The 27,703-nt window shown below is 34.5% G+C and overlaps 1 protein-coding gene across 4 annotated transcripts in view; it reads left to right on the forward strand.

The window, feature by feature from the left end:
• Positions 1–27,703, forward strand: part of LOC149786062 (uncharacterized) — a 136,981-nt gene that overhangs the window by 58,538 nt on the left and 50,740 nt on the right. For all 4 annotated transcript variants that reach the window (XR_016424861.1, XR_016424860.1, XR_016424859.1 and 1 more), the window contains exons 2-5: positions 9,502–9,615; positions 10,861–11,029; positions 14,617–14,714; positions 22,188–22,298. Coding sequence is in view for 1 of the 4 variants with exons in the window: in XM_089976352.1 (XP_089832478.1) it covers positions 9,537–9,615; positions 10,861–11,029; positions 14,617–14,714; positions 22,188–22,298 (457 nt within the window). In the remaining 3 variants the exon portion in view is untranslated. The remainder of the gene's footprint in view (positions 1–9,501; positions 9,616–10,860; positions 11,030–14,616; positions 14,715–22,187; positions 22,299–27,703) is intronic.

Here is a 27,703-nt window from a genome sequence, read left to right on the forward strand (position 1 = left end):
CTTTCCATTTAATTGCTGATAGTGACGATAATTACAAAACCAAAATCCAAGAAGCCAGACTCTACGTACGCCGTGTGGAAGTGTTACCTAAAGTGGGAAACGACATCAGTCAGACGTTGAGCAGAACGACCGCCAAGTATCCGATCCGACGCGTAGAAGTGAAAACCTTCACCATTCCTAGGGGACAGCGATCCATGATTGAATATCATCTGTTTCAAGGACAGTTATCCAAACATTTGATTGTTGGTATGGTCGAGAATACAGCCTTCAACGGAGCTATCGCTAAAAATCCTTTCTACTTTCAACACTTTGACGTGTCCAAGATCGAAGTCAGTCGCGATGGCAAGACCTTGTGTACCCGACCTTTCGAACCTAACTTTGACAAGAAGAATTACTTGAGGTCGTACTTGTCGCTGTACGAAGCCACGGGACAGTTAGGAACCAACACCAGTCACGGCATTACGTACGAGGATTATGCAGGAGGCTACGCTTTGTGGGCTTTCGATTTCACTCCAGACCAAGGCAGCGACGAGGGACATTTCCACCCTATAAAATCTGGCCAGATTCGTGTGGAACTTCAGTTTGCAAAGCCACTGGACGAGACAGTGAACGTCATCCTGTATGGAGAATTCGATAATACCATAGAAATCAACAGTTTGAGAGAAGTCATTCTAGATTACTAGAAGCCATGGAAGACTGTTATCCCTCTTTACCTAGTGGAGAAGCTTTGAAGATGGAATGTGAGGAGACCGTGGAAGGAGAATCCCAACACAAAGACGAAAAGGACATCGTGATCAAGTCGAGATGTCCAGAACAAGAACAGCAATTGGTCTCCTACTGTGCTACATACCTGGCAGACACAATTACGACATGGATGAAGCATGATTACTATGGATGTCAAAACATCAGTCAAGAAGAAAAATTCAACGAATATCTGGACGAAGCTTGGATTCTGTTTAAAAAAGACGTGTTACGTTGGTGGTATAAAGACTTGCGTGAACATTTCTGTCCTCCATTAACGACTCGAGACATCCATTACATCAAAACCCTCTTTGACAAATTCAAAGAGAAAATCGAGATCGAAATTGATCACTTATTATCAGCAAAAGAACATTTAGTGACTTATTTTGATCGTGATTTTTCTAGAAACGATGAGAAAGTAAATCGTTGATTTTGTGACTAGTATGCTTATTTTGTTGTCTTAAGCTAGGAAACGTAGTGTCCATCCATGACTCAATGACTTGCAACAGTGGAAATCACAATTTCATTCACAACGTTGCCAACCCTGTTTACAGTAGAGTGTAAATTGAAAAAAATGTTTGATGTTATATTGTTGGATTATTGTTAAAAAATGTTAGAGTTGTTGGTTAGTGTTAAGTGATTTTTGAATAAAAAATTATGTGTTTTTAAAAAAATGCCTTTGTGATTTGTTTGGCTATAAGAATGTTTGATTCATGCTCTTTGATTTCTTACTATCCCTCTCATGACACTCATTGAACATTGCGGCTCGAAAACCGTGGAGGGATGTTTTCCTTCACGTCCGCGCTTTGACTTTAAGAACCGGGTTGTTTTCAGTCTAACCATCCATTATCGACTCATCCTCCTAAGAAGATGTGCTCCAAACTAGCTAAGCTAAACGAAGCCTACGTGAATTTGCATAGGGTCAGACACAGTCTGATACCGAAGCCAGAAGAGATAGAGAATGTGAGAATGCTAAAAGTCACTGAAGACTTGATAGAAGAACTCTTCAGAGAAGAAGTGAACAGGGAGAAAAAAGAATGGACAGAGAAGTACAGACTTCAGAGACAGCAGCAACAACAACAACAACAGCAGCAGCAACAGCAGCAGGAACCTGAACCTGAGAGAGGCTTTGTCGATTGTCGTATCGACACCAAAGTTCTTCTTCTCTTTCCGAAGAAGCAGACCTATCGCCAGAAAGTCTATCCTCAGAGGACATCGCATTCTTAGAAACTAAAAGATTGCCATAGCAAACAAAAAAAACAAACAAAAAAAAAAACAGTCCTTTTCAGGGCTACCCCAATACTCTAGAAAAGAAATAACAATCAATTTGCCAATGTGTGTAGGTAGAGTAGTGTGAATATAAACACTAACTCTTTTTTATAGTGTGAGGGTATGTGTTTGTGTGTTTGTGTTTGTAACATCTCACTTACGTTGGTGTGGATAGTAGATTAAGATTTGGGGGGGTTGATTGGATTGCTTTGCGTATGTGAATAGTATATTGGAGTGATTAATGAAAAAAATTTTTAGAATAGGAATGGGTAGTATAAAAAAGTGAGTGAGTGTTTCTTTTAGGTCCGCGCGTTGTTTTTTGGTCATGATCTAGGTAAGATCAATTTTATGTTTTTGAGGGGGATGTTTTCCTTCACGTCCGCAGTTTTAGTATAAATTGAAACTCGTTCGGCAGTCCAGCTACCCTTGTTGATTGATCAACACCAGAATGAACACGAGACTGGCGAAACTGTTGGAACTTCATGTGCATCTGGAATATGCCAGGCGCCTGTTGAACGAACTGGCCGCGGAGGCCATTGTGGAAGAAGGAAGGATGAGAGAGGAGGAGGAAAGAAGAAATAAAGAAGAGGAGGAGAGAAGATACAAAGAAGAGGAGGAAAGAAGATACAAAGAAGAGGAGAGAAGATACAAAGAAGAGGAGGAGAGAAGATACAAAGCAGAGGAGGAGGAAAAGGAGAAAAGGAGAAGAAATTTCAGAATCCCAGAAACCGAAAATTGGGATTCTGAAGCCACATATCCTGCCTCTGCTCTCTCCCCCAAAAAAGTAAAAAGCAACTGGGGAACAAGATGTGTATGTGGCGCCAGGCCTGGAAGGTGCCACCATTAACCAGGTGTCCATGAAGTTCAAAAAAAAAAACAGCCCTTTTCAGGGCTACCCAATACTCTAGAAAAGAAATAACCATCAATTTGCCAATGTGTGTGTGTGTGTGTGTGTGTGTGTGTGTGTGTGGGTAGAGTAGTGTGAATATAAACACTAACTCTTTTTTCATAGTGCGAGTGTATGTGTTTGTGTGTTTGTGTTTGTAACTGCTCACGTAAGTTTGTGTGAATGGTAGGTTATGGGTTTCTTTATTGTTTCTTAGCGTATGTGAAGAGTATAGTTTGGGCTTTGTAACCGCTCACGTACGATTGTGTGGATAGTAGATTATGGATTTTGTTTATTGTTTCTTAGCGTATGTGGAGAGTATAGTTTGGGTTTTGTAACCGCTCACGTACGATTGTGTGGATAGTAGATTATGGATTTTGTTTATTGTTTCTTAGCGTATGTGGAGAGTATAGTTTGGGTTTTGTAACCGCTCACGTACGATTGTGTGGATAGTAGATTATGGATTTTGTTTTAATGATTTGCGTGTGTAAATAGTAGATTTGGGGTTTGTTTATTCTTGCTTCACTTATGTGGATAGTATATTATATGAAATGAGGAAAGTAGGGGATGTTTTCCTTCACGTTCGCGCGTTGTTTGGTCATGATCTAGGTAAGATCAATTTTATGTCTTAGGGGGATGTTTTCCTTCACGTCCGCGCTTTTCGTATAAGAACCCACAGTATTCGTTGTTCAAACCATTCTACAAAGAAGATGGCTTCGAACCACCTTGACAAAATGCAAAAATTACAAGACGTTTTAGACAATTTAGGAATAATGGAGCAGATGTTAGTGAGACTCAATGAAGACCTATAGTCCCCATCGACTAAAGATGGAAATTAATAACTTAAGAAAAGTAAAGGACATAATAAGTGGTGTCATGAAAGAGATAAAGGAGGAGAAGGAGGATGAAGAGGAAAGGATAAGAATACGAAAATGGAATGAAAAAATTGAAAAAGAAGAAGAAAATGAGAAGAGGAAGAAAGAAGAGGAGGAAGAGAAGAAGAAAGAAGAGGAGGAGAAAAAAAGAAGAAAAAGAGTGTAGGAGAGAAAATAAGAAGTTGGTGGAGAAAAAGAAGAAATTAGAAGCAGAAGAAGAAGAAGAAAAACCAAAGGCCCTTTTCAGGGCCACCCATATTTCTCGAAAAGAGAATGACTTTTCAATTGCCTACCCCTTTTTTAAATTTAAATTTAAATTTAAATTTAAAAAAAAATTTAAAAAAAAAAAATCCCATGTTCAATTTCCTCTGTCCCTAAAGTAGTTTTTTTTCTAACATGTTCAATTCCCCTTTGTCCCTAGACAAACCCAAACTCTATTCCCATGTTCAATTCCCCTTGTCCCTAGACAGACCCAAACTCTATTCCCCATGTTCAATTGCCTTTGTCCCAAGAATCGATATTTTTTTTTTCCATTGTTCGAATGCCTTTGTCGCTAATCTCAATATTTCCTTTTTTTCCCTTTCTCCAATGTTAAATTCCATTGTCGCTAATCTTACCCAGGGTGGTTAATGTTAAATTTCCATTGTCGCTAATCTTACCCAGGGTGGTTAATGTTAAATTTCCATTGTCGCTAATCTTACCCAGGGGGTGTTTTTAATGCTAATTCCCATTGTCGCTAATCTCACCCCTTATACTACTCGTGATTGATTATGAACGTAAAAAAATAGCGTTAATTTAAATCCAGACTGAGATATATATATAACATTGTGAAGTTAGTTTTCATGAGGAAATAAACATTTCCATAATTACAATTAATATTACTGATGGACTATGGTGCAGTTGGTTTATATTGCTAAACACCGTCAGCAATAACCTTTCTTCAGTGTATGTAAAGTCCACTGTCAGTAGTATCACTGGGCAAAAGACCCCAACAAACAACCAAGAAAACTCCAGACAAAACCAGACACCCCCCCCCCCATAATAAAGATTTATTAGTCAGACAAACAACAATCGGTGAACCTTCAAATCGAGGGGATACTATTTGTGACCCTTAGGGTATGGTATTTGTGACTCTTAGGGGATGATATTTGTGATTTTTAAGGGTGGTGTTTGTGACGCTTATTGAGCCTGTTTGCAGGAGTATAGACGATCGTATTATTTCCAGATATATTTATATAAAGCATACAGACGCATTCTTTGACATCTTTGCCGTCTTACCAGCAAACCATGGCTACAGGTTAGAGGTGCGTGTCTGTAGTGTAGCGCACTCATTTACTCTCAAGGTCATTAAAATCTTTTTATCACGAATTTTGCTGTTTACATAAAGTGTTCAATGATTAAAGAGTCACACGTTTCGCCTGGAAAAAATATTCAGATCTGCAACCTACTTCCTGCTAGATGCTGAACAGTTTCGCTGTAAAACGTACAAGCTTATAGTAAATGCAGTGGATAGGGTTGACAGTCACTGATTTTGTCAGTAATTATCTTCGCGTATAAACAGCAACGAGAAGAGAAAAATAAACGTTTCGCCCCAACATTGAGGGGTGGAAGTAGGGTGTGGTGCTCAGCCGCTCAAGCAACAACTTATTTTCCCTAGCTTTCATGCAGCAAAACTCTCGTTTTGAGTCGACATTGAGTGAGGTGGTGGAGAGGGATAAGAAGGCTAAGAAAATCGTTTTCTTCGTATTCCAAAATGACCCACAACCATCTGGTTCTCAACAGAATTCCATCTAGGGCATCCGGAAAGGAGGAAAAAGCTCGGCCTCTCAAAAACGTATTCCATTGGCTCGCCGGCACCCAAAGAACTTCCCAACAAGTTGACCATAAAGCGGTTGAGGCAAAAGCACTTCCTCAACCGAAGATATTCCATCGAAAGATTCAACGAATTCGATTTTACAGCAGGATATGGTCAATTAATGTAAAGAACACCTGTGAATCTGATAATAACACTGGACGTTGATTTGCCATTTGACAAGACAAATTTGAATAGATACACGTATAAGATATACGATTTCAAGGATTGAATATTTAATGCTGTACACCGTTGAGAGAAATGCATTCATGGATTCTATTGAATAGTTTAAGTATGATGTCGTCATAGATAAATAAATATCTTGCACGTATACGGATCAGTAACAAAAATAGAATATTTTTTATACACAGACAAATCATCAGTGTAAGTTATGTAAGTTGTTTATTGTAATTCGAAACTATCATTGTACCATATATATATATATATATATATATATATATATATATATATATATATATATATATATATATATATATATATATATATATATATATATATATATATATATATATATATATATATATATATATATATATATATATATAATTTTAGGAATGTTATGCAGCAGTCAGGTGTATTCTGGAAAGTTTGCACATTATATCCGGGTTATGTATGTGAGTCACGTTAGTTCACACATATTACTGACAATTATTTACAGAGGCACTGATTGCATTCAGCTATTTTATAACTGACTGCATAGTCTTGCAGACTACTTTACGTAGAATTAGAACTGAAAATTGCAAAACCTATGATATTTAAAGACTAGAATAAGACTTAAAATAATAGTAACATATCACATTTGTGTTGAAAACATATTTGCAGATGAAGTTTGCAAGTACTGTGACTTAAAAAGGTATGAAGAGAGGGCATATTCATAGTTAATGCAATGCGAATTTTAGATAGATCCAAAACGTATCACAACTTTTATATCTTGCGTTGAGTTCAGGTTAGTTAGAACGTTTAGCAGATTATGATGATTTAAATAACTGAGATTGTATTTCGTGGTACAATTAGATTGATACTAGACAGATATGTGCAAGAAAATAATACATTCAAAGCAAATGATGAAAACGGCAATCAAAACTATTGATGGAGAGCTCAATGAGACCAAATAAAAGTAATCTGGCCATCGATTCTAGAACGCTAGATTGGTGGACCATGACAGGCCGGTACATGACTTTAGATGGGGAAATGATGAACGAAATAGATGAGTAGAAGAGATATGTTTGAAAGTGCTGGTAATAGTTATACTGGTTCCATATTATAAGCATGTTTGCAGATTCCCAAACACCTAAGTATTATCTTTAATAACGGTCCTTTTATTGTCGGAAAAAATTTGTGTCAGACAAATTAAACACAACATTAAACTATATACAGTTGAAAGTGAATTTTCAAATGCCAAAATATATAGTATTTACAAAGAAAACAATTAGCATCTTGTAATTAATGTTAGTGTAATAAAGCGAGAAAAGTATATTATCCACACCAGCCTGCGTTGAATTTAGTGTTAGACAAATTTTAGAACTTTATATATGAATTTTATTACAACGAATTAAAAACAAATATGGTGATATAATGGATTTAAAAAATAAAATAATACAGATTCTCGATGCATTCATTTTGATACAGAAAACGTTTAAAATGACATGAACAAGAACATTGAATTTTACGAGCCTACTGACTATCCAACATATTTGGCATAGCAAGAATTTTTTGCTAGTGAGAATATGTGGGAGTGAAATAAAATATTATCCGTTCATGAAAGAAAAAGAGACAAGACAGTTTGAAAAGAATAAAAGAAAGATAAGTGATTGAAAAGAATTTGAAATTCGGGATATACTTTATTAAGTTTATTTAAAAAGAAAATAAATTACAAAGAAATGGATGTAAGCAGAACATCCTATTACGAGATGAATAGCATGAAAATAAGATGTTTTTGAAGATCAACCGTTTTTAGTTGCTAAAGTAACGACATTACGTTACAGACACGTGACCATGGTACCTTTGATACCCACTGCATATGGCGTCAATGATTGTGAAATGTTTCTTCAGAATATCACCGCTCTTTAGTGAAGTGAAATTGTAAATGGATTAAAACGTTTTTCTTGATTCTGTTGTAAAGCATGTTTAATTTATCATTCACTTCATCTGGAATAAAATGATTATTTAACAATTCATTTATTGTTTTTGTCCTTGTATTCTCTCTATAACCTTTGATTACAGATTTGTACAAAATGTTTGCAATTTATACCACTAAAAGCTAATTAGACTGGTTGTTTCATTCTTTACGTCGTCTGGATGCTGCAATCGTTGATGAGCAACTGTGCATTGGTTACTTTTTACATACAATCAAATAACTCTAAGCACGTATCCAATACATATTATTTGGGATCTATGCTGATAATATTGTTATCATAGAGTAACCACATTCTGTTGTTGTTAGTATTTTGGGTTTAGCGCCATTTCTCCCTTACGTTACAAAGCATTATGCACTTTATTTTTAATCAAAGACATCCTTCGTTGATTTTGGAAAATGTTTTATCATTGGATACCTAGCTATATACTTTCTCTACAAGTGTTACACAGTATCAACTTTTAACTTGCATATGAGATTCCTTAAAGTTGAACAGGCTGCTATGTTAATGATTCTCTCCAAATTGATATAGTCATACAAAAAGCGACTTTATCTCTCTACTTATCATTATCTGATTGTTCCGTTGATTAGGATGCATTTGTATCGTATTGGCAGCAGATAATTTCCAGCACATAGTAATTGATTCCAACTTCTACAACATCAGTCTTTTAGGATCAGGAAGTGAATTGGTGTCCTACATATTATTATCCTCCAAAGCCTTTCGTATATGAATATCAACATATCTTTTTATAGCTGTATCAATATTTTTCATATCTGACGGTGATACATAATAAAGTCTGTAAAGCGATTGATTTAGTGCTGCATCTTTCTACCATTTTGTGTTGAAGGAAAATAGGTAGGCTCTGAAGAATAATTACTTCGACGACATCTGATATATAGAACATGTGTATAGTGTATACGTTGTACCATTGATATACCACGAGATGTAACTTCGACATCTGATATATAGAACATGTGTATAGTATGTACGTTGTACCATTGATATACCACGAGATGTATACATTTTTCGTTGAAAGGAAACAATGTTTATACAATGATTGGTATTTTAAAGATACACCCTTCATGCTATACGTACATGTTATTTTTGTCACAAATACATATACTTGCATTTCCGTCGCAGTTAAGACTGACTACAAGCAAATGTGTATTGACAGAATGAATAAACTCTGCACAACCATGTCCACTGTAACCCCTACAAAATGTAGGTCTTAACTTCTTAACCTTTTGCTAATAATCGCAGTGTCCTTTGCAAATTGTTAACCAGCTTCTTTTAGTTTTGAACTTCTGTTTTCATTAATATTGATAAAAATATATATAAGACACACTTATGATTTAAACAGGAAAGATGGTTCAGATGAAGAATATGGAACACTAAAATAACAGCACGGTTAGTTACGTGAACGAAGGAACATTTTTCCATCTTATTCGTATATGTTTCCTATTTATATTGCCACACCTAGATATCATTCTGTTAATAACCCAACATTAATGTTCCGCATTATCTATACTTTTACTCTGGAAACATTTGACTGTTTGATTATTTTGAATTTTCTGCGATTTGATATGTTTGTATATAATTTGAGACTATTTTCCTCAACCTATCATTTTCACAGAGGTCATCAAGTGTGTTAGAAACATCACTATTCTTTGTGCTGTAAAATAATGCTTCATTTGCCCATTTTTAATTACATGATTGTTTCAGCTACAATCTTTGAAGAGTACTAGTCAGACGAAGAAATGAAGATTGGAAGCATAACATGGACACTGCTTTTTTTAATTCAATTTATCCAAGTGGCGTCATGGTGCAATAATACAGGTATTATTTACTTTACCCTTATCTGTAGCAAATATATGACACTAAAATTTGCTGCTGAATGGTTCTCGAAACAATCAAAGGTTAGTTGTTACAGCAAAATTCATTTGGTAAACAACACAATTCTCATATACAGGTACCAATCAAATCACCTGAATATTTGTTCTCTCGGTTTATGTGCAAGGCGTCATTACTTTACAATGAGTCTATGCAAAGGAAAACACAGAAGGTAAATACATCGTCAGGTAAACGCCTGTCATATAAATAATGTTTTGTTATGATGTTTTATTGTCTTCCTTCTTTGTGCATTTGTGTTATCTCTTTTGGAATTGTGTGAATGAACGTGGACAAAGCAGTATGTTTTTGATTACCAAGTACAGTGTTACCAATGATGTCTGCTTTGGTTTGCCTTGGCGATTTCGAAACACTGACTTTTGAACATTCGTTGTGGCGTGCACAGAGCTCCGGCAGTTGGGGTTTGGGGTGGAGGCGGAGCGTTAATCCCGGTGTCTTTATATGTGAATTTGATCAAGCGAAATGCGTTAAGTTATTATTTCACTGGTTTGAGCTACCTGTGTGCAATTGTTGAATATATTGAATGTTTCGGAATTTATACTAAATCTTTACTAAGTCAGACAGATCTCACGTAATGCCGTGATATAGAATAGAACATGTCTTTTCCTATTTAGACATTGTATTGCTGAATTCAGTTATACACTAAATTACACAAAACAATGTGACGTTTCTTAAGCTTTACTTATATTGATTGATTTCCTAATGTGTCTTACTTAAGCCTTTCCTTTCACCGACAAACCTGCCTGTGAAAAATACAAGAAACAAATAAATTAAAGTACAAACGGTACTTGATTTAAAAGATTTGAAATGGCATATCATTTTAATAATAATAATAATAATAATAATAATAATAAATAATAATAATGATGATAATAATAAAGTATTTTTAGTGTGATTCGTCTCTCGCCGCAAATCGTATATGCAGTTTAAAAATGCACTTGGGGAGCAACATTGTGTTAATTAACAGCTTATGTCTTTTTACTGCCTTAAGTTTATTAGATATTTATCCGAGAAAAAAATGTTTGTAGTTATTGTTGTTGAATAAAGTCTTTATTGTTGCTGTATATACAAACAGGCACATCTCAATAATTTCATCAATTTTAAAATCAGTATGTCAATGAAAAAATCACTAGTGTATTTTTGGGATGATTTAATATTCTTCCATTACTATAGATAACTTTCTGCTCAATGGATGGAAGAAATTCAATGGAGCCCTTTATAAGAAGTTCTCAGATTCAGGGAAGGACTATACTGATTCGGAGATTTATTGTCAGAGTTACGGAGGTTCCTTAGCTACAGCGAAGACCGCTGAAGAAAATGCTTTTCTATATTCGATACTCACGTAAGTAATGCTATGGTGGACATTTAACTGTTTCAGAAAATAACAGAAAGAAAATATTAGCAACATAAATATAAAAGTCAAAAAGTTGCCAGTTGTTGAAGGTTATTTATGCTAAAATAGAACAAAGTATAACAATAGTTGAGTATTTGCTATTTCCTACATCCATTCTTTCATCTCTGAGTACAGAATTTTGTTTCTTTTTTCTTTTCGTTTCGGTTAAAAAAATTTGATGTGTTTATGGAGTGGGATAAAAAAAGATTCATTCTATCTGGTTTTCCTTCGTCACGGAACGTCTGTTATAATACTAATGAACAAAAGAGTTCATTCCAGCTGGTTTTTCTTCGACATGGAACTGAGCAGAAACAAAAAAAGTATATGTTCATTGTAAACTGGATTATGCAAAAAAGATTTTAATAATCTTAACACTGTAGGTGACTTCTGGGCAATATGGACTTGCAAATACCACTACTATTAAAAAATTGAAAGTAAATTAAAAAAATTCTACAGCATAAATGTAGGAGATGGTATAGGAAAATGTTTGTTTATTTGTTGACAAAGTTTATAAAATTAAACAAGCACTGAAAACTATTGCCAAATATGTGTATACGTCACTCAACAAAGCAGCGGTGTTAATGATGACATCAACGGAAGCTTAAAAAAAGCTGGCTCTAAGATCAGCTATAAAGATTGTTTCCATATTAGCTGAATATGCCATTTTACGTATAATAGCAATACTAAAACTGCCATTTTCAGGTTCATTTTAGGCAGGAAAATGAAATTGCAGAAAAGGGTAAAAAGATTAAAACGTATTTATACCTTCAAAGAGTAAATTGCATCTATTGCAACCATATGCTTAAATATAAAGTCTTTGACATTTATTTCGTGATCTTCATTTGGTTACGTTCCACGTGTAGTTTTGATTATATGTCTTCTCCCGCCATGTTTGTTTTACTTGTTTTCATAATTTTTAATCACGTTCTCTTTTTTTTCTCACTGTCATAACCTTGCTGGACGAAACTAAGTTTTGAAATATCTTTTGTAACATTGTATTGCAGAGTCTAAACAATGTGTAATATTTTTATCTGATTTTGATATATTTATTCCTCAAATAGGTAACATATAAGACTCGAGAGTTTTTATTTAAATAATATTTTCACAGGCGGTACGAAACATAGTGTCGCTCTTGACAGTACATTCTCATTACACCAACATATAATGGTCATATCCAAAGGTGCATATCTGAGGCAGAGAGGCATTAGATCCAATTACAATCTTTTTTTCGATTGATGCCACTAACACACTTAAGTTTTCCTTAGTACGTTCACGGATGGACAATTGTAATTCACTTTTGTCTGGATCATCTCAAGATCTACTGCATAAACTTAAAAAAAATTTAAAAAAATATGGCTGACGGGATCATCCTTCGAGTGCAAAAACTGAACACATCTCCAATGCCCTGTAACCTTTATTGGGTACTTGCTCTATCCAGAATCAAGCACACAATATTTTCCCTCTGCCACATTTGATTCACTGGCTCCAGTTGAATATCTTACAAAATGAAAATTTGAGAGGAAATTATAGTAATATAAATTGAATTGAATAAAAAAAAATCCTAACATTTTTTCTGTCAAGATCCATTAGAATAAAAGAATACATGTTCAGTGTTAATTTCAGATCCAGAAATTTGCTGGTCTGCCACGATTCCAGACGTTATCAAAATGGCAATATCCAGAACTCATTTAAATAAATCACAATATTTCCAAAATGAATTATAGTCCACTGAGCACTTTCTGCTTCCACAGAGCAATCAAAACAAATATTCTTCCTTTTAAATAACATCTAAATATAAAATAAAATTCGTGCGTAGACTTGATGATACAACAAGAATACAAAATTATGAATGACTCCAAGAAAGGAATGACTATAATTGATCAGTTCTCTCGTTATATATACTTTACGACAATATGTCGTAAGATACCATAAGTGATAGGTCTTACTAAGCACCAAGTTCTAGATGCATGGAATTTATACTCTAAAGATCATAAAATAGACCGTATGCACGTACACAAAAATCCACTTTCCACATTATTTGCAGTAGGTTTTGCAAAGTCCTGATGTTTTGGTTTATATTATTTAGATCCATTATCAATATCTTTTTTAAAAAAATATTCCATGCAAGAGGATGTGTTACTAGAAAACTTTTGTACATATTTCTTCAGAAGGACTAGAATATTGTTTGTAAAAATGCTTTTCGTGTGGAGTAGGATGTATTTTGCCACATATAAATTTTGTATATATTGCTCATACATACACGTCGCCAAACACTTGTTTAATCTCTCTCTCTCTCTCTCTCTCTCTCTCTCTCTCTCTCTCTCTCTCATTTCTCAGTTTTTATTTAGGTTTTTATTGTATTTTATCGTATGGGAAATTACATCTTGGACTTGGATCATGTCCAAAGTTAAATTCATTTTCCACTTGACCTGAATAATTGATTGTTTTTATTCTAGAAAGAACTAATAAATAGCAAATAGTTTTTTAAGAATATTGGTTAACTATTAGGGTTATAATCTTCTCCTAAACCAAATGAATTTCTTTTACCGTAATTTATAATAATTATAACTGAGATTATATTGTGTATACATTAGGAACATTCTAGAAGGTCATTTTCCACTAGGTAATAGGTAATAGTGGTTTGTTTTAAAAGCAAATTATTATTGTGACCCGAGGTCAGGTAGAGGACTGTAACCAACAAAAACAATTTCTAGAAAGTTTTCAGTCATGCTTTAAGATATGAGAAGAATCAATTGTATTATTATTGTGTCCAGTAGTCCATTTTGTCTGGCATTTAATTAGTTAATTTATTTATTTACTGGAAATAAGAAATGCTTATAAAATGACATTCCTGGAAAAAGAGACTTGAATTAGAGTGAAATTAGAAAAAATGATATATTCTTGGATTGTATTATTGTGATGAAACAAAAGGCTGCTGACAATCATTTCAGAGGCAAACAGGAAAATCAACGCTTCTAGCGTTGAATTAAGTTTGGATCGCCATTAAATTTTATTGAGAACTTTAATTATTAGTACTTGTATCCGTAAGGCTCTATTTATTTGGGATTGAATTCGCAATACTGTAAATTAATGATTTTATATTTTAACTTTGTATTCGAGGAAATAATTTTTTCTGTTTAATTTTACAACACTTGCTGCTTAGCACTCTCACTTTCACTCTTTTTTATTATCATAGAGTCGTAATTTTATATATATATATATATATATATATATATATATATATATATATATATATATATATATATATATATGATCATTGTGGTCATTGAGAATATTAATTTAGTTTTCAATTCATCCATTCATTCAGTTTGTATTTTTAAACTGGTTTCATTCCACGAGTTAGTGTTAGATATCAAGGATTCTGCCATTACCTACATTTTTATGCGAGCGGTTTTACCAATATTAGCATTAAGAATAGCAAAAGGCATGGCTTACTATAAAAAAAATTTTCAGAAGGATCAAGCAGAAGGGCTCGGTATTAGTGCGTTTTGCTATGTTACTCTTATCTTTTGCAGTTATGGACGAGGTGTGATATATATAGGCCTAATAAATGATGGCGTCAACTGGATGTGGAATGATGGTACACCTGTGATATATTCAAACTGGAGTAAAGGTAAATTAGTTACTTTCATCCTCTGATGAAGAAGTCGTATTTGATATCCTTATAAACAACAGACATTACTAGTAATGGGTAATATAAGGATCAGGCCGTCAAGTCATGGATGAAAACGCTGGAGAAAAGAGGCCATTTTGTGCACAAGATGGCATACAGCAAAACACATTTGCTGAATGATTCAAGTGAGTGCAAACATTCCAGACAATTAAAGGTATGTACTTCAAGGCATTTAGAGCCGGGCAGGAAAACGACAATTGTATCATGGTGGGATAATCGGAATCATGTATATACACAAACAAAATAAGTTGAAAGCACTGAGAAAAATGATGGAAAAAATCGAAAAAGAAAATTCCATGCTGACATTAAGGGTATTGACCATATCGTGAATAATTAGTAATAGTAGCCAATTTTAGCCGACATTGTGATCGTCATCCCGATCAAATTATGGTTTGGTGTTTTACTCCTATGTGACAGCAAGATATGGCCTATTTAATTTAAAATAAAACAAAACTAATTCACTGATTTATTCAAGTATGGCTCCCTCTGGTACTCTATATTTTATTCAATATGTACGCTTCCCCACATCCCTGTACAACCCCGATGTGGGTGCATGACAGCAGAGACTACCTCCGTTCTAGTGAAACACAAATAATATTGAACTTTTGAGTACAGAAATATTGCATTGTTAACATTGTCAAGCCAAATAGTATGTAGACATGCTCCTAAGAAACGTTGTACAATTGCTCATTTCAACTATATATTGCTGGAGCTAAATCAAATGCGTTGAGTTTACACTCTTGCATTGTTGGATGATTACATATTTATTCCTATATATGCTAGCACCATATCATAGAGATATTTACAGCAGCATGTTTAAACACACAATTGAGGTATGCGTTCAAATTAGAATAGAAAGAATGCAAAGTCAAGATTATTGTCAACCAACCAAAAACAAACTAGTGAGACGTCTCACCGAGAGGAAGTATATAAAAGGCACCGAAACATACTTGATTTACCATAGGAAATGCTGATAATGTCTCTTAAAATAAATATATTTTCATTTGATGATGATATATACTAGACAAAGCTGGCAATACCTTTGGATGATACGCATCTTTTTGAGATCGTAACAATTATAAGTTGCCTGGATCGTTTTTGAGCACAGCAGCCTTTTACTGTTTCACCGGTAGTCTTCACCTAAGAAGTGCCACTTCATTTACAGTTTGATGTGCATATATATTAATTACATTGTAATAAAAAGAAACATTAAGTCAAGTAAATAGCCAGGTAAAAGTACTCTCTCTCTCTCTCTCTCTCTCTCTCTCTCTCTCTCTCTCTCTATATATATATATATATATATATATATATATATATATATATATATATATATATATATATATATAATGGAAATATGTGCAATTCATCAGAGTATCCACCAAGAGCTAGCAATGAAAAGAAAATATAGAGCATTTTGAGACAGAATATTAAATGCGTTTGTTGGAAGTATGACACATTAGTCACCTTGTGTACAAATGATACAGTCGAGGTCGAGCACAAAGACTCTTGGAAGTTACTTGTGTTATGTATGCCTCCCGTAAAGAGCAGCATTAAACGAGGGACATACAGTGTACGTATGCAGCCGAAGTACTGTCACATATGAAAACTATTCCAACATGGACTATGCCTTTGGTCTGGTGATATCAAATGTTACCTTCCTGTGGGTAAAGTTTGTAGGTACTACGTTCAACATTTTGCATACAATTCATGATAGTTATATAATGAAAAATGTATACATCTCGTGCTGTATCATTGATACAGCGGTAATACTATATATATATTCTCTCTACAGATATATCAATTAGCATAGTCTACGACTCCTGTACTTCTTAAATGAATTCAGCAAGTAAGCACGGACTTCCTGAACATTCGAAATTAGGCTTTTAACGGCATTTTATTAAGTTAAACGCATTTAAACCTGGATTTGAGAAAAATACGTTAATAATCAGTTTCGATTAGGGTATGCACATAGTAATTTTAGCCTTTTTGAAAAATAGAGAACCCTGACAAGCGACTCGGATATTTTAAACAAAACAGTCCATGCTAATGTTACAACCAATGATCAGCTCTCTTAGAATAAAATACTTTATCCAATTCTGCCTCTCTTCCATAATGGTATCCTGTTCAATTAACAACTCGTGATTAAGTTACGTAAACGCTTCATATCGGGAAATGGTAATTATATGATGTAGATTGAGAAAACTCTTTTAACTTGTTAGTGAAACTGCATGCAATTTAGAGCTGATGTTAGATATACCAACACGTTTTTGCTTCCATTTTAAGAACTTGCCCTTGCTCAAGAGAATCATATACAAGATGAAAATGATGCATCCCACTAGCTAAAGAAATAAAAAAAATTCATTGCAAGTGTAGTCTTTGGACCTAATCTACTATGGGAACAAAATCAAGCATAAGATACATAACAGAAACCTTGCTCTTTACCTGCGCTTGGTTTTGGAAGTCTAAATATACACAGAGTTGTCTTGTTTGAATAGCTACAGTGACTTAAATCACACATAGACTTTAGATTTAGTTGGAAGCAAAAAGCTGATTTAAATCATATTTATTGAAATTCACAAATAATTTCGTGATTGAAAAATAAATGGAGAATCCCAGGGAAATATAAGCAACAGTTACAATTGTTAAGAGATATATATCTGTTGTCAAGAGGACAAACATTAATGATAGATTGCTGTTAATCAGGATCCAAATCAACAATGCCTGTTTTACGGTGCTAGAGCCGTCTAAATGACTGATGTACATATAATGTTACACTATATTTAAAAGCTAATACGATGATAAAAGTATGCTTCTCATAAATAATACAGGTTCCCTTTGTAGTCATGTCTGTACAGAAAAATGTACAGTCACGCGAAGTATGGTAAAATGATGTGACACTCTTGTGGACGAGACTGATATACCTCAATCGACAGTAAGCGCTCCCGGAATTTTCAAGGGTGGCTACATCGCTCATTACAAAAGAAGAAAGAAAAATCTATATTAATACTAGACTAATAACAATGGAAGAACATTTACAATCGGATAATAATTGTGAATGACAAAACTAATTTGCACTGTTAGATGTACTAAAATTGATTATAATCAGTCGCAATTTAAATTACAGGTTGATGGATTTACACCCGGCATACAATCACCAGATGTACAACACCAACGTAAAAAGGGTGGTGTTACACTGGACAACAAATTTTTACAAAAGTCATGTTACTGAAATAAAATTAGTCAATTCTTATCAATTTTTATGTGCTGAACACGAATATGACAGTCAAATTGCAAAATTGGCTCTAGTTTTTTTGTAATCTGCAAGAAATTAATGTTTACATAACGAAATGCATTCCAATAGTAAAAGGTCAACTGTAATAGCCTACCTATAAAAAATCAAGTCATTGACTACATCTTAGATTTCTTCGCCTGTCTCTTGTACAGCTGTTCGGGAGCATCTCTGAGGAGTGTCCAGCAGTAGTCAGCCAGCATTGTAGTGGACCATTTTCCCTGGTATCTTTGTTCCATTGTTGCGATATCTTGATGAAAACGTTCGCCGTGTTCATCACTAACAATACCACAGTTGCTAGGAAAGAAATCCAAATGGGAATGAAGGAAGTGAATCTTTAGAGACATATTGCAGCCAAGTTTCTTATACTTCATCAACATGTCTTCTACTAGTTCCTTATAGTTTTCTGCCCTAACATTTCCGAGGAAGTTTGTAGAAACTAGGCGAAAAGCATTCCATGCTTGTTTCGCGTCACCTTCCAGCAAGTTGTTGAACCGGTCATCTTTGAAAAGCTCTCGAATCTGAGGACCCACAAAAACTCCCTCTTTAATCTTTGCTTCGCTGAGTCGAGGGAATTTTTCATGCAGGTATCGGAATGCTGGCAAAGTCCGGTCAATGGCTTTCACGAAGTTCTTCATCAAACCTAGTTTGATGTGAAGGGGTGGTAGCAAGATTTTCTGAGCCTCAACCAGAGCTGGGTGTTGGATATTCTTCTCTCCAATGGCTACATTCTGCCTGTGAGTCCATTCCTTCCTCATGTAGTGCATTTCCCTTGCTCGGCTATCCCACTCGCATAAGAAACACATGTATTTTGTATATCCTTGCTGCAGTCCCATTAAAAGGGCAACTACCTTCAAATCACCACAGAGGTGCCAGCTGTACTTGTTATACTCAATGGAATTCAGTAGCTGCCTTAAGTTATCGTATGTCTCTTTCATGTGGACAGCATACGCTACTGGAATAGATGGAAGAATGTTTCCATTGTGCAAAAGCACAGCCTTGAGACTCAGTTTCGAAGAGTCCACAAATAGTCTCCATTCTTGTGGGTCATGAGTGATTTTTAAAGCATTCATGAGGCCCTCAATATCGGAACAGAATATCAGATTACTTTCCTTTCTGAAGAAAGGCTCCAATTGCTGGTGGCGCTTTCGATATGCAGTAATTGTGACATCTTCTTCTAGAAGATTCCATTGTTGGAGTCTTGATCCTAGCAATTCTGCCTTGTTCTTTGATAAGTCCAAATCACGAATCAGGTCATTTAGTTCTTCCTGTGTTATTCTGTGTGGGGTTGATGATGCACCACAGTGAAAATCTGGATCACTGCATGCTGATGGACCAGGAGAAGAACAGGTCGACTCACCTTTGTCTTCGTCAGATGAATCAAGAGAATATTCTGCTGGAGGTTCTGGAATAGGAAGTCCCTCACCATGTGGAACTGGTCTCAATGCAGACGGAATGTTTGGGTAGACTATTCTCGACTTCTTTCGCTTCGTTATTCCGCCGGAAAGAGGAGGAACCAAGCAGAAGTAACAGTCATTTAGGTGGTTGCTTGGCTCTCTCCACACCATTGGGACTGCAAACGGCATTGATGACCTTTTGCAATTCAACCACTGTGAAAGCTGTGTTGTACATGTAGCACAGCATATATGCGGAGCCCAAGGCTTGTCTTGGTCACCAACCTTGCATCCGAAGTAAAGATGATATGCCTTCTTCACTTGAGAATTGATACTTTTAATCTGGTTGGCAAATGTCACTTCCCCACAAATATAGCAAAAATTGTCCGCGGTATTAACACACTTTCGAGGCATTACTGTTCTTTATTGTACGTAAATGGATAAAATAATAAGTTTTATGTAACAGTAGCTTGAACTGTCTCGCACAACGTCTAAAATATTTTAAATGCTGAACCTATCTGATTGGGCTTTATATAGTACACTGCTTACGTCAGCTTCAGCAGCCGCCTGGCATTAGTATATTAGTATAGGCCTACACATGTATAGTACACTGCTGACGTCAACTTACTTCAGCAGCCGCATGGCATTAGTATTGCATTGCATCAGAAAATGATGCAATCAACTGTGGATGATGTGAGCATGATGGTATTATGCAATGTTACATCATTATTCCGGATGTTGCTGCAGTCCTACTGGAGAAATTTACACAGTGAAACATAGAAAATGAGGTATATGAATATCTTCAAAACGAGAGCCAATACAAATTTTTCATGGTTATATTCGTGTTCGGCACACCAAAATACTACAGATTAGGGCCTTTTCAAGTCAGTAATGATTTCACTGTTGACCAGTGTTATCACTGTATGATGTCAAGAAATTTAAATTAAATTATCACATTTGTTTTCCATTTTTGAGTAGGCGGAAGTTTCCTTTCATTCTCTTCAGAATCGTTTGGGCTCTGTATGCGTGATAACTCTCGATCGTAAAACATGCTCTCTCAATCCTTGCCTTTCATGTCTTAGAGCTTGTAGGGGTGTTTTTACAATTTTTATTCATTTTTTAGCTTCAGTCCGATCGAAATACAACGACAATCTCGGACAGGCACTTTTATTTCAACAAATCGGAACATCGCTTTAGTCGCATTGCAGTTATAAGTGCTTCCCAATTAACGTAAAACGTTTTGCCGTTCAATTGGTTAATTAAAATCTTTATTTCACATACTGAGTTACCATGTGGATTTTAATCCAGCTCTATTTTTCACTAGTCCTCTATATGGCTTGATAAATCGCTGTGCACTGATCTAATACATTTGATGGGATATTCAGGTTGTGTCGTAATATTTGCCCGATGCAAATCTGTGTATTTTTCTAGATCACATAAAATTTAATTTTTCATTTGTTGGTGCAATAAACAGCAAACTATGTTTCGTTGTAATTTTTCACTAGTACATTGAAAGCATTTTCTCACTTCCATTAATTCTCCGGCATCAACAATATTGGTGATTTTCAGTAGCATGAAGTGGCCTTATGGTTTCATGGGTCTGTTGTGTTAGTCGGAGGAGAGTGGAGTGTACATTGTGGATAACAGATGTCAGTACGATTGAGCTGTAATTTCAATTAGTGAATCATTTATATTATATTGGATGTGCCCAAAATATCAACTTTTTAAAATTTAGTTAGTTGTATCACCTTCTCATAATGTTGTGCAATAACCCTGTTGCAATATCAAAATATTTAAATGGTCAATATTTAACTCTGTTAGGGACTTTACGCTGTTTTCTTTACTCTTGTGGACTTTTTCAGAGTATCTTAAAAGACGCTATTATTTATTGTCAATGTTTTAAACGACGGTCGCTACTTTCTCAAAACAGGCAGTATCTAAGTTGAACATGATCTAAAGTATACGATACAGTTTCTAAAACCTTAAAAAAGTACGCATACACACATATGCCCCTATCTGTCTTTCTATCTATCTATCTATCTATCTCAATCATATCTTTTCCTATGTTGTAGCACATAAATTGTCATCTTATATAGGAATATTAATTTCATCCCAATTCCACGGTTTCAATACATTGCCAGAGAAACAAATATTTAATACTAGTTTACGGACTTGCTTTCCTGCAAACTGGCAATTGTCGTGGTCATTAATCCAGTTAATGATGTTAGTGTTCTACTAAGACATGACCTTTTTTTGAGAAGTTGGCAATATGTAAACAAATGGAAACGAACAGTGTTTTTCCTATTTTCAAAAGTAGGCGCTATTGGTCCTAAACCACTTTGTTATCAACACGTGTCTATCAGCTTTACAAGACAGCAAAGGAACATCATTCAAAGTACATGATCGTGGTATACTTGTTCAAGTCCAGTCTTCAGACCTCGTATGCGCAGGTCTTTATTGTAGCACAATATGAAATGGTAAGTTTTACCTTTTAATTGTTGGCAATTACAAAATTTAACATTTCTCCATTTATTTTATCTGCTCGTTTTCTGCACTGAGTAATGACGTTCATATCTTCCAGTGCTTTAGATGTTTAGAAACTTTGTGCACGTTAAGACAGTCGTTGATATATTTATATTGTAATCATATTTTTCGTTTCCGCATGACAAATACGGTGGAATTTTTGTTCATTCGTTTAATCATTCTGTCTTTTTTAAAAATATATTTCAGATGCAGTACTTAATCAACAAAGTAAGTGTGCTTACGTATATGTGGATACACTGTGGTCTCCAGTACATTGCTCCACACAGTTAGCAGGGGGAGTGTGCAAATGCCCTATTGGTAAGTAGCTGTGACAACATGCAGCAATTTTAATTTCCTTATAAATCTATTTTAACCTTTTTATGTTTGAGAGAGAGAGAGAGAGAGAATGTGTGTGTGTGTGTGTTTTCTAATTATTACTATTAAAAGATCCCATTTTGAAACCGGTAGTAAATCTACTATATTGTAGTATTTTTAGGTACCACTGTAAGCAACGATTGAGTTATTATCCACAAGATTATGCAAGTAATGGATATTAAGTTAGATTATAAAAGAGAAACGTGTTGTCTTATTTATTGACGCATCTTGACGTTTTGCTTTTGATCACGTGCACCCAAGACAATCATGCATTTGTAGCAGAATTACTGATGAAAAAAAGTCTGTGAAACCATTTATCAAAACAGGATAAGAGTATTTATTAAATTGTAGTTTATCGCTATGATTGATTGGTTGTGGTAATTGTGCTTACATTTCTATAAATTGCGGTATAATAATATGATTTACAACATCTCTAAAACGACCAAAATGGCATTAATCCGAGATTGTCTCACAATCAGACTTAAATTGTAAAGTGCTTGTAATAAGGTATTACGAGTTCACAACAATTATTAAGACATAATACATGATTGAAAATATGAAAATAATGAAGTATTGCTGCAGTTATTGTATATATATATATATATATATATATATATATATATATATATATATATATATATATATATATATATATATATATATATTAAGTAGTATGCGGTTTACGAATCCTGGGCAACTTAAATTTTTACTTTTCCCCCTAACCTTTGATTTTCACCACAGCCTCTGGTCATCAACCTGGATATCGGTCCTCCAAATGCTACTAAGATACCATGGATATCGGTCCTCAAAATGCTACTAAAATACCCTGCATATCGGTCCTCAAAATGCTACTAAAATACCCTGGATATCGGTCCTCCAAATACTACTAAAATACCTGTGCACTCCTCTTGAGCAAATGATGAACGGCCATGGAACATCTGCGTCATTTGCCTTAAAATTTAAAAGAAAAAGCCTAGGTCACTAGTCGTAAAAATGTTATAAAACATTTTTTAGTTGCAGACGTGGGCCATAGACGTTTAGTATTTTATAAAGAAAAAAATTTACCAATTGGTCCCCAAATATCTTTTTAAATGATCTAGCCGGTGGAATCATCATTTATGGAAGCAAACCCTGACTCACCTTAAACTTGTAGTAGAGAAATATACTTTGAAATGGTATGTAGTTTTCAAAATTGTATGAATAAATTAGGCCAGAGGACAACCTGGGTCAGTGTTAGTCAGTCGGGGCCAGTGGTCGCCCAAGTTGTATGAATAAGACGTCGGGGCCACAGAAAACCTGGGTAGTGGACGTTAACATTTTATGAAAACAAGCAGGCCACTGCTTTTTAAATTTAATGGACGACAATTGTGTCCAGTGGTCAGCTTATCTGTATGAGGAAACCTGGTTCATTGGGCATCAACATTATCTGAATGACATGGTCAGCGTTCAGAAATGTTTTGAAAAAATCCTGACTCAGTAGTTGTAATTTTTTGTGAGAAAACCCAACCACTGATCGTCAGACTATTATGAAGAACTTTTGTCAGTGGTTAAGTGTTTATGAGAAAATAATGGACTAGCGGCTGCCACACTTGGTCAAATAAATCAATAACCTTTCAATTTGTTTGAGAAACCTGGGCCAGAGATCCTTGCATTTTGTATGAAGAAAAACCAAACTATTCCAGCGGTCTTCACAAATGTATGAAAAAGACCCATATCAGTAATCGTTAAAATTTAGGCCGGTTGACGTCAACATGTTAGGAGGGAAAATCTTAAGTTGTTGGAAGAAAAATACCGGGGACAGTTGTAGTCGTCAACATTTCATGAAACAAAAGCATGGACCAATGCTTTGTAAATGTCGACACTTAGGGCAGTTGGTGCAGACTGTTATGGGACGAAATAATGGGTCACCTAGACCATCAGCCTTACCTTTATATAGAAAAGTACCTGGGCTGATTATGAAAAGTCTGGGCTAGTAGCTTTCAAACAGTGTATGAAATACAATCGGATACATTGGCTGTTAAATCTTGGTCAGTAATCTTCAAAACTTTACGAAAAACTCCACTGACATTTAAGAGTTAAATGGAATAAAACAGAACCAACCGCATCTTCAATAAACATTAATTTTAAAGTCAACATACAGTTTGTGCAAATTAACTATGATGATCTAAATATACTCACGAGTAACTATTAAATGACCAAGGAATAGCTACTGAATTTAACAAGATAATACTGAAGAAACACACAACATGACTATTTCAAGTATAAGCCAGTGAATACTGCCAAAGGAGACACTACTAAATTCGCCAGCGACGATTCAGTCGTTCTATACAGGGCACTATGTGATATGAAATTTTGATAAAATTAGTTAAACTGTGCAGTATGGATCGCATCGTTAATATATCTTGCTGGCATTTATCAGACAGAAGTACAACTGAGATTGCTACAATAATATACAGGTTTTAAATCATTTTCAAAGACGATAAATGCTCTCTGAATGATGAGTACAATCCCCATACGGTAAAGCCGTTGATCAAACAGACAATATAATAATTCTAGAAAGAATTGAAATAATATGCAAAAACGGTATTATTTCTGATCACCACATTATGATTGGAGCTACCTAAAAGGAAGGACTAGAATGATTGCAGATTGTGGCATCTATTACAGACATCAAAAACGCAGTATTTACCGAACATCGGAAGATATATCTATTTGACTCCATATGCTGACATTTTATTTCTTTAAAATATGATCGGACTAACAAATGAAGGAATTACGAGTCTAAATCTGAGTACTTGACATTATTTAGTATCAGTTTTAGATGGGCAAATAGATAGTAAAATCTATTAAACAGCATGGTTCTACATTTCAAGTCTAAAACATTTATGTATTAATTTAGTGTGAAGAAAGTTATAACTCAGATGAAAACATCACATAAAGCTTTCAAGATTATATTCACTTTTAACAATTAGATTAGATTACACATTACAGTTAATGGCGATTGTATATTGCTTTCTATTGCACAATGTTCTTTTGATAGACAGGAATATCATAACCGGGTTTATTAACAATCTACAAGCAAACTTCCGATTCATTTATACTAGAAATCAATAATATGTAAAAATCAATACGATTAAGAATATACTACCAGCAGCAGTTAAACAGTCTTCAACAATTCGTCAGAATACAGGATATCAAGTAATAGAACTAGAACAAGAAACGGTTTGTACGGCCTATATGGACAACACAACAATACAAACAACAATACTAACAACTAGCAGTCCTAATGATTTAACAGATGTGAATCATGCAATATATAAACAAGCAGTAGTTAAATATCATTGCAGAATATGGTGCAATTTCATTTTGAAAATAAATTAACTAGATAGCTAATCCGTGATGTTTTGTACATAATACAAATATAGCTTTTACGCAATTGCAGAGAAAAGCCGACTTAATGCAGAAATGAAAATAGTAATTCAAAAAATAAGTTTCCCGGTAAATTAAAAAATCAGCTTATTGCACATCCAACTATACCAGGCAACGCTGCGCAAGCTTTTTAGGTAAGCTAATCTTCTTGTGATTAGTTTTTTTTTTTCATGCCTATTTTGAATTTTTCAATGAAGGAGTTAGTGTTACCGCTCCTATCGCTTTGTACTGTTAATGCTTTTTAAAAAACTTACTCTGGTTAGAATACGAGTTGCTATTTTCATACAAATAGATGTGGAAACATTAACAGTTGTTGTATCTTTTTCTTTAGACACTTGTTTTTGCCTTACACGTGATGGAAACTTTTGTTTAACTTCAGATTAATAATGTTGATAGTTTCCATTACGTTCCTTATCTCTTTTATACAGAAATATTTATGTTCATTTCATTTGGTCGTTTCTTAAAATGGCTTACACTTTGGCTTTTCACTATAAGTCTATGAAGCTCATTTCCTATATATGCTAAGTGGTTTTGTACACATATGCTGCCTCTCCGTCAAGCAAGTCAAGGTGTATTTTCATTGATTTCATCTTTAGAAACGTAATTACTTCTACTGCAGCTACATTACCCCTGTCTTTCTTCGTGGGAAATATATAAACTTGGAGGTGGTTGACTATCAGTATGTTCGACGTATCCATCTAGTAAAACTCTGCTTCTTTTACTTTCTCGTGTAATGGCTCATATTGTTAATTGGTTTCATTTCTATCTCTTCAGTAGCTCTTATATGTTGATTATAACTCCTGGCTCTATCATCTGTAATAGGGTTGTCATTTTGTAGTGGATACCGAACACTTATTAGCTTTTATTCAGCCAAATTCTTCCAAAGCATGACTAGCACCCATTCTTTGATCTGTAGAGCTGGCTGATATTATTTTATCATCTCACTTATCTTTTCAGAATTCAGATTCTTTCTTCACCCGTATTTTATTAAAAAGCCTTACCATCAATAGGAAGATATTTTCAGTTATTTTGAAATTAAGCCATTTATTTCAGATCTATAGTTAATAGTTTTGTGTGTGCAAAGATCAGGCACTTCTGCATTTATTGGCTTGTCTGCTTGTATATGTGTTTAAAGTCCCTCATTTGATAAGTTTTCAGTTCAAATATGTTGACATTTTGTGGCTGTAATCTGAAGATCTTCACCCAATATTCTTTATAAAGAGATTTTGCAAACTGTTGATCAGAATCGCATTTACCATTTTACACTATTTAAATGGATCATGCACACGTTACTATAAACAAATTACACATAATAGATTCCAACGTATTTATGTGTCATTCAAATAAATCAATGAAATATGTCTTAAGAATCAACGGCTCATTCATTTAATGACAGTACATACATTTTATGTGTTCTTTTACCATTGTTACAGAGACAACTATTTATGCGTTATATTATACGATATTAACAAGTGTAATATTTAATTCACCGCTAATGCGTTTGAACTGAGTTTTGATATCCAGACTATCGATGGAAATGATTCAGATTCTTGTGGAACGATTACCCAACATGTTTTACTCTCAAGCTAATAATCTAAAGGAACAGTTTACATAATCAACACAAACATTTTTAGCGAACAACACCATCGCACATAAAATAGTATTGTGAGAGTTCACATTTTTGTTTCACAGACTTTTATTGCATACAGACTGATCTGAGCAGTACATATAAGAATTGAATACAATTCAAATGTAATAAATCAGTTAAAGTACTACATGTATCCACCGACAAATCAAATGAAAATCAAATGTACTCGCATATGAAAGGTAAATTTATTTTGTTTCATTCGCGTAAACACAACTTCAGAACAAAATACATATATAATGTCTTAGTTAATTTGAACACATCAATGTCAATC

Source organism: Sinohyriopsis cumingii, chromosome 12, assembly GCF_028554795.1.
Source record: "Sinohyriopsis cumingii isolate HCF-2022 chromosome 12, ASM2855479v2, whole genome shotgun sequence".
In the NCBI taxonomy this organism is placed as follows: Eukaryota; Metazoa; Mollusca; class Bivalvia; order Unionida; family Unionidae; genus Sinohyriopsis; species Sinohyriopsis cumingii.